We start from the raw sequence: 10,229 nt of genomic DNA on the forward strand, positions 1-10,229 counted from the left end.
TCTGAAGTCTCCATTGTAGAAGCCACGCAGAATTGCCAATTTAAAATATTGAACTGTAGCACATGCTGGGTAAGCTCAGCCCTAGTTACAGCTGAAAGTAATTTTTTTCAAATATATCAACTTTTTTTCCCCCCAAAAAGAACAGAAAACTATTTTGAACTTCAGCATGTTCTGCTCTCTTAATAATTTTACTCTTCTTTTCCAGTAAGACAAACCTGTGCTCTGCTCTTTCTACTGGCCTTGATCCTGCCAACAATAGATTTATAGTAGAGATTAAATGCAGACAATTGATAAGGAGCGTTAAATCTATCTGCCTCCCTGTCTAGCTGTTGGATATGTTTATTCTTTAATGCAGAGTGACTTTCTTATCAAGGAAAAGAAATTTCTCTGGTGAACAGGGATGAGGATGGGTATCTAGATGGATTAACTCAAGTGACTCACTTTTTAATTCACATTATTTAGAGTGGCTCACAAATTCTCTGGTCAGTTCTGCCCAAAACTCATGTCAGCTTTAGAGAATCCGCCCCAGTACTGAGATACTTCTGTGCCTGGTGTTGTCCCCTCTGCTGCCGGCGGGGTTCAGGCCTGGCTGAGAAGAGAGGGTTATATTTATCTATCTGTAAGTCCTAAGTCCCAGGCTACCTTTGCTCGGCTGCCGTAGCCCCTTGGGCACCCCAGTTGCTGTGGGACGAGCCGGGGCCCCTTCTCCCATGCACCCATAAATGAAACGCCCCCTCCAGAGCAGCAGATCCGCTCTTGGAGGTGCCCTGCCGACCGGGACGGGCTTTGCTCGGCTCACGCTCTCCAGCTCTGCTGTGCAAGCACGCGTGTAGGTACGGGCTTCTCCCCGGTGATTTGGGAAGCTGCACAGACCCGTAAAAGGCTGCGCCCAGGTCCTGGCCTGCGGCTGTGGGACAGCAGCCGTGAGCAGGGCTTTGCCTGCCCCGGCCCTGGGAGAGCAGCCAGCTGCCCTGTGCACGGCTGGGGGGCACCAGCTAGTTTTGGCCGTGCCGAGCACAGGAAGGTCACGGCTCCAGGGCGGGAGTGGGTGACACTAGCCTCCCTTTCCCCAAGCTTTTGGGGCCTTTCCTCAGCATCTGTTGGGGTAGCAAGGTGGCTGCAGCAAGGTGGCTGCCCACTTCCACGTGTGGGTTATGAAGGGGGGGGGGGGGTGACAGCACAAACCACCAACTAGTCAGAGCCATTACAGAACCAGTGTTTATACGGGTGGCTGAGACAGCCCTCTTCTTACAAGCCGTTATACAGAGGTGCCAAGCAGGGCCGCAACATGGCAGGAACGTACCGCTCTGTTGGCAGCGGCGGCCTCCGCTGCGCCGCGTCTCTCGACACACGACAGCCACGCAGTGCAAGCGCCAGGGTGGGGGGCCAGACAGCAGCTACAGCGCAAGGGCAAGGCAGGATGAGGAGGGGTGGTTGCAGACAGCACGCCATCAAAGAGCTGCAGTGGGTTCACCCCAGAGCTGGTGTATCGTACGGAGCTCTCCCCATGTGCGCCCTGGTCTTCAGGCCCCCAGGCAGGCTCGGACCAGTCAGCAACCAGGGCCAGGCAGGAGAAGGGATATGACCAGCTCGCCTGCTGCCTGTTCCCAGCTCCTCAACGGGGCACGGTCAGCCCCACAGGAAGATGCAGAGGCTGCTGCACATGCACCACGGCTGCAGAGACCGGGGTGTCCATGCTGCCAGGCCTAGCAGTTAGGCAACCTTGTGCTTGAGTGATTGTTTCCTCCATGTATTTCTTCCGAAATGTGCTAAAACCACATGGGCCTGCACTTTAGGCAGGGGCTATCCATGTGCATAAGTGGCCAGTTGCAGCATCCCTGCTGGGGCCACCTCAACAGAGCTGCTGAGCAGGAGCTCCTGGGGATCACCCCACAAACACGTCACCATGAGCCCTGGACTGCAAGGGGCATTGCTGGAGAGGGGCAGACACCAAAAAGCACCTGTGGAGCCCTGTCCTGAGCACGGGCTGGGCAACCGACAGCCTGGCAGAAGCAGGCATGGTGGGCTGAGCATTCCTGGCCCCTGCAGGTTGTGGCACAGGCTGAGCTGTTGGGGCACAGGGGGGAAGGAGAAGGGCTGAGAGCCGGCTGCGCTCAGTTCAGCGCAGCCCAGGGAAGGCCACTGGGGGCTGCAGAGGACAAGGCAACAAATCCAGGATCTTGAGTGCCCATGCCTAGTGCAGGGCTGAGGCAAGAGGCTGGCCCTGGTGGTTGCTGGAGCCTGCGTGTCAGGAGCAGGTCTGGGCCCCATGGCTGCGCCATCCTCAGGACCTTGCGGACCAGCCTCTGGCTGGCCAAGCATGGTCACAGCAGGGCAGGGGGTACAGCCATGTGCCAGACTCCAACACACCCCTGAACCAGCCGTCCTCTGCTGCCAGTGGCCTGGGCGAGGGAGGCAGGCTCCTACAGCGTAAGCCCGCACTGAATTTCCTGCAGTCCTGCTGAAGAACAAGCTGTCTGCTTGCATCCTGTGAGCACCCAGCCACTCATCCAGGCCTTGTCCTGCTTCCAGCTTGCATGCTCCCCAAAGGCCTGGAGTCCCCCAGCTACCCTGTGGCCCCACTCAGCCTGACTTTCAGGAGACCAGTGCAATGCAGACCAGCCAGCCGAGGGGACGGCCAGCAGCAAGCCAGGTGCCCGCTGTCTTTGCGGACAGGGCTCATCAGGGCTGCAGAAAAAGCCTGCGCTGCGGCCGGGATGGACAGCCCCCCAGGCCATCTGCCCCAGCCCCCCAAGGGTCCTCCGCATCCCCGTCAACTCAGGACCTGCACTTTTGGGTCAGCAGAAATGAGACAGGCTGCTTGGGGGTCTGGGCAGGCTTGGCCTGGGGCTCCGGGGAACTTGGTGAGGACGAGGCTCCTTGTCACCAAGCCAGGCACTGGGTTTGGGAGGATGAAAGCTGGTTCCCGAGCGCTGGGGACAGGAAAGGAGGGAGCCAGCTCCCCCCCACCATGCTCTGCTGGGAGTGGGTGGGGATGCACAAGTGTCACGGTCCCCCCCCGGACAGAGCCACACACCGAGGACAGACCTGGCCCTGGTGGCTCTCGCTGCAGAAGAGACTGGGGAGAGTGGGGGGTTTGGGCCTTGTCTGAGGGAGGGGGGCAAATGCTCCCAGAGCCGCGGTGACCCAGATGCCCCGTCCCCTACAACATCATCTCTTAGACTCCTCAGTGTCTGCATCCGGCAGCCCCACGGCAGGCTGGGGGCTCGGCTGGACTGCTTGTACCGTCTCCTCCAGGCTGCCGCTGGGAAACACCACGTACCGGGCACTCACGCGCTGCGGCTTGGGCTCCCGCAGGTTCTCTTTGCTGTGCCAGATGCCGTAACCAAAATACACAAGGAGGCCTGGAGCAGGGAGGGGAGCAGAAGAAACAGAGAAACCGCTGTAGAAGAGGTCAGAGGAGCCCTGCGGTGGCTGGCACGCTCCTCCGGATGCAGCCAAGAGAAGTCAGGCATCCTGAGAGAGCAAGTACCACAGTGCCTGTGGGGGCCTGGTCACTGCCCCATTCCCACCCCAGCCCCCTCTCCACAGGCCTTTCCACGCTCTCTGTTCACAGGAGCTCACGCTCCATCTCCTCAGAGCAGCCCCTTTGACGTGGTATCTGCCCTCTCAGAGGGTTACAACTGAACCGCAGAGGCCATTGCCTCTTCCTGTCCCTCTCCAGGAAGCCAGTTCTTCAGCAAGGTCCTGGAGTAGCCTCAGGCACACATCATTTAAGAGGTAGATGTGCTTAAGGCAGGGGAAAAAGCTTATCTCTTTCCCAACCAGCAGTAGAACTGGCACATGGAATCAGCCTGGGTAGCCAGGATCTTCACCAGCTCAGGTAGGGATTGGAGATGGTCAAATGCGGTCAGAAGATTTACAGAGGAAGAAGTCAGTTTTCCAGGTAAACACAAGCTTGAGAGCCTGATCCCAGCTGCACTCAAGGTGCTAGACCCAGTGCTGGAGAACAAAAATCAAAGACGTGGGATCAAATGTAAGGYGGTCCCTGAAGGTAGACTGTGCCAGCTAATCTGACAGCCTTGCCCTCCTTGATGACATTCTCTGCCATGAGCAGAGGAAAGAGGGATTCCTCCGTCTGGATTCCAGCAATCTGTCTGCACAAAGGCCCAAGGGAAACTGAATTGGAAAGGATGAGGATGAAGCAAATGGGGAAGGATGTACTCAGAGGGAAGAGGACCATAGCAGTCCTTAGAGAGAAGATGCAGGGGAGACTCCAAGGGGAGCACCTCAAAGATCTGTTTTGTCACAAAACCTGGGAACATGCTCATGGGTTGAACAAGAATTAGTGCTGTCTGCAGGAGAGGATGAGGAAGCTGTATGGGAAGAACCAAAGGGCCTCAAGGGCCGGAATCAAAGAGGGATGGAACAGGACTGTGCCATACATCTAAGGGGTAATACTGAGCATTTCTGCTGGCTGGTAGGGGCTGGATGTGATGAGGAAAGCTTAAAACCAGCTGACTGCAGAAGGAAAATCTTCCAGTGGGTTACAGCAAAGAGGCAAACCCAGTTCCCAGGTACATCAGGAGAAGCACCTTGCATGGAGACAGGGAGCTCCGAATGACTTTATGAGCACTGGCAAACTGCCTCTGGGATAAGATGCAGCTCTGTTCCAGTGCTTTTATGAAGGAGGACCCAAACTGAAGCAGGAACAAAGATGTAGCACAGTCAGGGGAACCAAGGAGTGACAGGGAGACCCCCAAAAGACCTTGGCTTGTGCCTCTGAATGGAAACTGAAGGCAGAGAGGGGGTCTGATGCACTTTATAAATTTTATAAACAGTAGGGAAAAGAGCTGTTGAAGCGACTGGACACTGCTGGCATAAGAACAGACACATGCACACACCTGAGCTGAGAGGAAGGAGATCCCTACTGACCTTCTCTCCCTGCTCTCTGCTTGCTCTGACCACATTCTCCAGAGCTCCCCATGCAAGCTCGGCACTGGACATTTCACTCCCTCCTCCTTGAAAGAGCCACTGATTTCCCAGGAGTTTATACCCCTGTAGAAGTACTCACCTAGCATCAGCCAGATAGCGAACCGGAGCCATGTCATGTAGTTGAGCTTCAGCATGAGATAAATATTCAGGACAATGCTCAGTGCTGGGGACAGGGGCACCAGGGGTATCTGCAAGAAAARCAGAGCGAGTGATGAGAGAGAGACTTGCCCCACAGCAGCCAGCAGCACCTCCCACATATATAAGACACAGCTGTGGGCAACCATTCTGAAAGACAATGTTACTTATCCTTAAAATTACAGAGAGAAAACCTAGCAATGGTAAATACTAAGGACAAAGTGACCTGAACCCCAGTCACCTGGGCTTTCTGAAAATGGTCCAAGACAGCCAAAAGGAACAACAGGACAAGTGCCAAGCCAACAGGGTGGACATGGGGCACTCGGGAGCAAGGGCTCCAGAAACATCTGGAGTCACAGTGACAAGGACCAAACAAGCTCCTAGTGCAATCCACAATAGCATGGTCCTCATACAAACACAGGGGCAGCGAGCACAGCAGAGAGGTGATATTACCTTAGCACATGGTAGGACTCTTCTAGGACCAAAAAGTGTTGAAAATTGGAGCAGGAGGAATAAGAGAGGTACAAAAATGATTTGGAGGCCAAAGAAAAGAGTTCAGTCCTGAAGGCAGAACTAGTGGGGACAGGCAGAAGGAAAGCTTGTAGCTGATTCCCCCCAACAAGCTGCCCTTAACAGGGCCTGTCTGATGTGGAGGAGGGAGGACCAGGGATTGTGATCCTTAAATGCAAAATACTCTGCTCTCTGAGGGACAGGATAGGATGGAGTCCTGACCTGCTGTGAGACATTAGGAAATGCTGAGAGCACAGCCTGGGGTGCTCGGGGACATCTGCTCCTAGGATGTGGCTGCCACCACCACAGGGTTTGATGGACACATTTGCCCAACACCCGCCAGGGATGGTCTCAGCAGAGGGGATTACACCCTGGATCAGGGGACAGGACCTCTTCAGGTCTTCTCCAGCACCGCCTTCCTGATGTCGTAGCCCAGGATCATGCCTGTCCTCCTAGCCACAGCACGGCACCACCGCACATATCCCACCGGCTTTGCCCAGAACACTGAGTCCCTTTCAGAGTCACTGCTCCTCCTTGCCCAACCCTAACTGGTCCTTAACTCTCTGTCCCTGGCATCCAGCTGTACACAGTTGCGAGCTACTCACCGATACCTCCCCATGCTCACTAACACTCTCCTCCTCCTTGTCCCTTCTTCAGTTATTGCAGTGATTTTACCCAGCAATGACTGGGGCCTCGCATGGGTCTATCAGAACTGCTCCACCCTCCTGACCCTGGCAGAGGGGCAAGTCCTGCCTTCCCCCAGCGCAACCTCCACCCCCCAGTGCATACCTGGAAGGTCTGCGTGTTGCGCTGCTGCTCATGGGCCCAGATGAGGAGGAGGCTGAGCAGGAACCCCAGGCTGAAGAGGACCAGCAGCAGGGAATAGCTCCAGGTTGGCAGGTGGAGGTGGGTGTTGCCAAACACCAAGATGGAGCACAGGCAGATGGCAGACACCATCAGGGTAACCACAGCAACGGTGACCACCTCTCCTGGGTAGAAGTCGCTGAGGAACTCCAGGTAGGGTTCAAAAGCTGCCTTCAGCTGCCCCGGCTCCCGCTGCTCTTTGCTCTTGTCTCCATCCACCAGCTGGAGCTTGTCAGAGAAGGACTCATACTCCTTCAGCTCACCAGCAGCGGGGCCGTCACTGGGCTCAGGGCTCGGCTGCCTGCCGGCCGGCTGAGCAGGAACATCCACCTTCTGCTGCTGGAAGCGCAGCACAATGATGCTGGCGGCCACAAAGGTGTAGGCCAGCAGTGTGCCAATGGACAGGAACTGCACCAGGGCCTCCAGGTCGAAGATGAGGGCCAGCAGGGCCATGAGCACCCCGAACACCACAATGCCAATGACCGGCACCTGCGTGCGGGGGTGGACCCGGGAGAACACCTGGAAGAAGAGTCCATCCTCCGCCATGGCGTAGACGATGCGCGGCAGGGAGAAGAGGTTGCTCAGCAGGACTGTGTTCATCGCTGAGGGAGAGGCAGAGAGCAGGCCCCCATGTCAGACCTGGCGCATGGCCCAAACCACCCCAGGATCCCAGCTGAGAGCATTGCAGCCCCAAACTCAACATACCAACCCGGAGAGAGAAGGGCAGGCATCTCCCACCCTCTCCTGCCCACCGCCACCCCCCAGCCTGCCTGTACTCACCGCAGATGGAGCCAGCAGCTACCAGAAATCCTGCCCAGGAGTAACCCCTCCTGTAAAACGCGTCTGCCAGGGCAGAGTCGGGGTTCAGCGTATGCCAGGGCACCATCAGCGTCAACACCATGGACACTAGGATGTAGGCCCCAGTGGCCAGCCCCAAGGAGAAAGCTATTGCTCTGGGAACTGCCCTCTGGGGGTTCCTGGCTTCTTCACTCGAGGCTGCTATGACGTCAAAGCCCACGAAGGCGTAGAAGCAGGTGGCTGTTCCTGCCATGATGCCTGACAGCCCGTATGGGGCAAAACCTCCTTCCTGAGCACTCCAATTCTTGGGCTGCGCAAGGATGAAGCCCATGATGAGAATGAAGAGGATGACACCCATGCTGATGGCTGAAAAGACGTGGTTGAGCCAGGAGGAAACTTTGGCCCCAAAGGAGATGAATGCAGTGGCAACTAGTAAGATACCAGCTGCCAGGAAATCTGGGTAGTGCGCCAGGAATGGCACCTGCCAAGTGCCAATGTGGGTCTCAGTAAAGTTCTTTATTTTGTGGTTAAAGATGGAGTCCAGGTAACCACTCCATGCCCTGGCCACCGCAGCTCCTCCGATCATGTACTCCAGCAGCACATTCCAGCCGATGAGGAAGGCCCAGATCTCACCTACAGACACGTAGGTGAACATGTAGGCAGAGCCTGTCTTGGGTACCCGGGCCCCAAACTCAGCATAGCAGAGAGCAGCCAGGAGCGAGGCAAAGCCAGCAATGATGAAGGAGACAATGACAGCAGGGCCAGCAATCTCCTTGGCTACGGTGCCAGTGAGGACATACAGCCCAGAGCCCACCATGCCCCCGATGCCCAGCAGTGTCAAGTCGATGGTGGAGAGGCATCTGTTGAAGGATGTCTCCATCATGTCGTCCTCCAAGGTCTTCACTCGGTTGAGTTTCTGGCAGAAGCGGGTCAGGTCTGCAGAGCGAGGCAGCCATCTCGCCATCTTGGACACCCAGGGCCCTGCCCTCCAGCAGTGCAAGGGGGAACACAGCAGCAAGGCCCTCAAGATATCCCTGCTCAGAGACCTAGTGGGGAAGTAGGAAGGTGTGAGCCAGCCTATTCACACAGACAACCCGAACGCCAGCTCAGAGTAATGCTCAGCTCAAAAACGCTCCAATTGCATTCTGCTGAACTGGACTGAGCCAGGCTGAGTCACCTTAGCACAACCCTGCGGAGACTCATCTAAGCTGCCCTGTCTTCCATCACCCTGATCCCACACCTCAGCTGCTTTTGGCAAAGAGCTGAGGAGCCGGGCAGCCCGGTGAGTGCAGTGAAACTCAAGGGGAAGACGGCCTCAACGCGCCAGGTCACAAGTGATGGGGACAGGGCAAAAAAATCACCGGGGCACATTTCCCCAGACTGAAATCTCCTGGGTCTAAGTGTCCCTCTGTCCTTAGCAATTAGATGCGGGGCTCTGCCTCAAACTGTGCCTGTCCTCCTCCAGGGCAGCTGGCACAGGAGAGCCAGCCGTCCCTGCTGGCCACCTACACACTCACACAGCAGAGACCTGTGCTGCGGTGCTGGCCCAGAGGATGGGCCAGGAGGAAATCACAAAATCCGCAGGATAGGATTTCCCTGGCTTTTCTTTTTAAAATGGAGCTGCATTAAAGCCCAAATCAAGGGCTTTTCCCCACCCAGCACCTCGCTGCTTCCGCAGGGAAAACCCAGGCACAGAGGTGTGCAGCAGACAGCGTGGAGAGGCCAGGCACAGGGAACTCCAGACCCACTCCAGGGATAATGTGGGCGTCCTTTGCCAGAACAGGAAACGTATCAACCACTCGGGTACCAGACAGACACAGAGCGAAGGGGGCTGGCAGCCGTCTCAGAACGGCTGAAGGCGGTGGGAGGATGCAGATTCTTCCATGTTAGGGCTCTAATTCATGGCTGCTCCATGGAGCTGCCTGGAAGTTCGAGGCCATACAGACAGGCTCTCCCATTCCAGCTGCCTTCCTCTTCCTCCACAATCCAGGGCTGTGCACTGGGGCACATCTCCGTGCACCTGCAGTCCCCAAACCACAGGTCCTACTTAGAGGTCCCAGAGCCAAAACGTGGGTCTGCATAGCAGGGGGCTCTGATTACCTAGTCCTCCCGGGCCCATCTCTTGCAGAAAGACCCCAGCCATCCTGAGCCAGTGGCAACAATCCCTGGTCCACGGGGGAAAAAAGGCTTTGCCTGTATCGGTTACATTTGCTATGTGTTACAGGAGGGGAGCTGAGCCACCCCCAACCCTGCTCACTGCGATACATGCGCAAATCCTGCATCTGTGTTGCTAAGAAGAAAAAAAAAAAATCAGAAATATTTGTGCACTTGACCCAAATTCACCAGATAGTTTCAGCAGAAAAAGAGGATGTGCAGATTGACTCCCGAGCAGCGTGGAGGGGGTGGCGCACCCGTGGCCCCATACAGACCCACCTGGAGAAGACCCACGTCCGAGCCCCTCCTGCACCCTCTGAGCTGAGCTCCCAGCTCAAGCGCTGCCTCCCCCCCAGCTCGGACAGGGAGAGGGGAGGTGTGAACCATGCTGCCGGAGCCGCTCGGGCTCCCCCAAACACGAAAGCGCTCCTGGACCAGGAATTCGGAGCCTCAACCCGTCATCAAGCTGCAGGTGCCTGCGCCCTTTGTTTGAGCAGTTATTTATCCAAGGCGGGATCTCCGCAGCAGGGCCAGGGCTCCGCACAGCGTCCTGCGGCCAGGTGGGCTAGGGGTGGCGGTCGCCGGCGGGCTGCGGGACCCCGTGCCCCCGGGACGAGCGGGCCCTTGGCTGTGCTCTCCCGGGACGGGGGTCCGGCCTCCCGTTTTATTTGTGCTGTTTTGCCCCTTTACTGGGAAAAGGAGAAAGTTTAAATCCTGATCGGCTCTACCTACACGTCGCGCTTTGGGCGGCGGCCGAGCCCCAGCCCGGCTTCCCCGAGCCCGCAGAAGCGCCGAGCGCCGAGGGGGCACCC

At 56.9% G+C, this 10,229-nt stretch overlaps 1 protein-coding gene across 3 annotated transcripts in view; it reads right to left on the reverse strand.

Annotated features, from left to right (window-relative positions):
* Window positions 1-1,218: 1,218 nt before the first annotated feature.
* The window catches only part of SLC7A4 (solute carrier family 7 member 4), a 13,745-nt gene continuing 4,734 nt past the window's right edge, over window positions 1,219-10,229 (reverse strand). The window contains exons 1-5 of one of the 3 annotated variants that reach the window (XM_026082315.1): window positions 9,697-9,995; window positions 7,246-8,309; window positions 6,391-7,067; window positions 5,036-5,144; window positions 1,219-3,365 (exon numbers count right to left, since the gene is read on the reverse strand). In XM_026082315.1, coding sequence (XP_025938100.1) covers window positions 3,172-3,365; window positions 5,036-5,144; window positions 6,391-7,067; window positions 7,246-8,227 — 1,962 coding nt within the window. In that variant the 5' untranslated portion in view covers window positions 8,228-8,309; window positions 9,697-9,995 and the 3' untranslated portion in view covers window positions 1,219-3,171. Of the gene's footprint in view, window positions 3,366-5,035; window positions 5,145-6,390; window positions 7,068-7,245; window positions 8,310-9,363; window positions 9,495-9,696; window positions 9,996-10,229 lie in introns of those variants that run through there. The other 2 variants (XM_026082314.1, XM_026082313.1) reach the window with 2 other exon arrangements.

Source organism: Apteryx rowi, unplaced genomic scaffold (genome assembly GCF_003343035.1).
Source record: "Apteryx rowi isolate R43461 unplaced genomic scaffold, aptRow1 scaffold_571, whole genome shotgun sequence".
Lineage (NCBI taxonomy): Eukaryota > Metazoa > Chordata > Aves > Apterygiformes > Apterygidae > Apteryx > Apteryx rowi.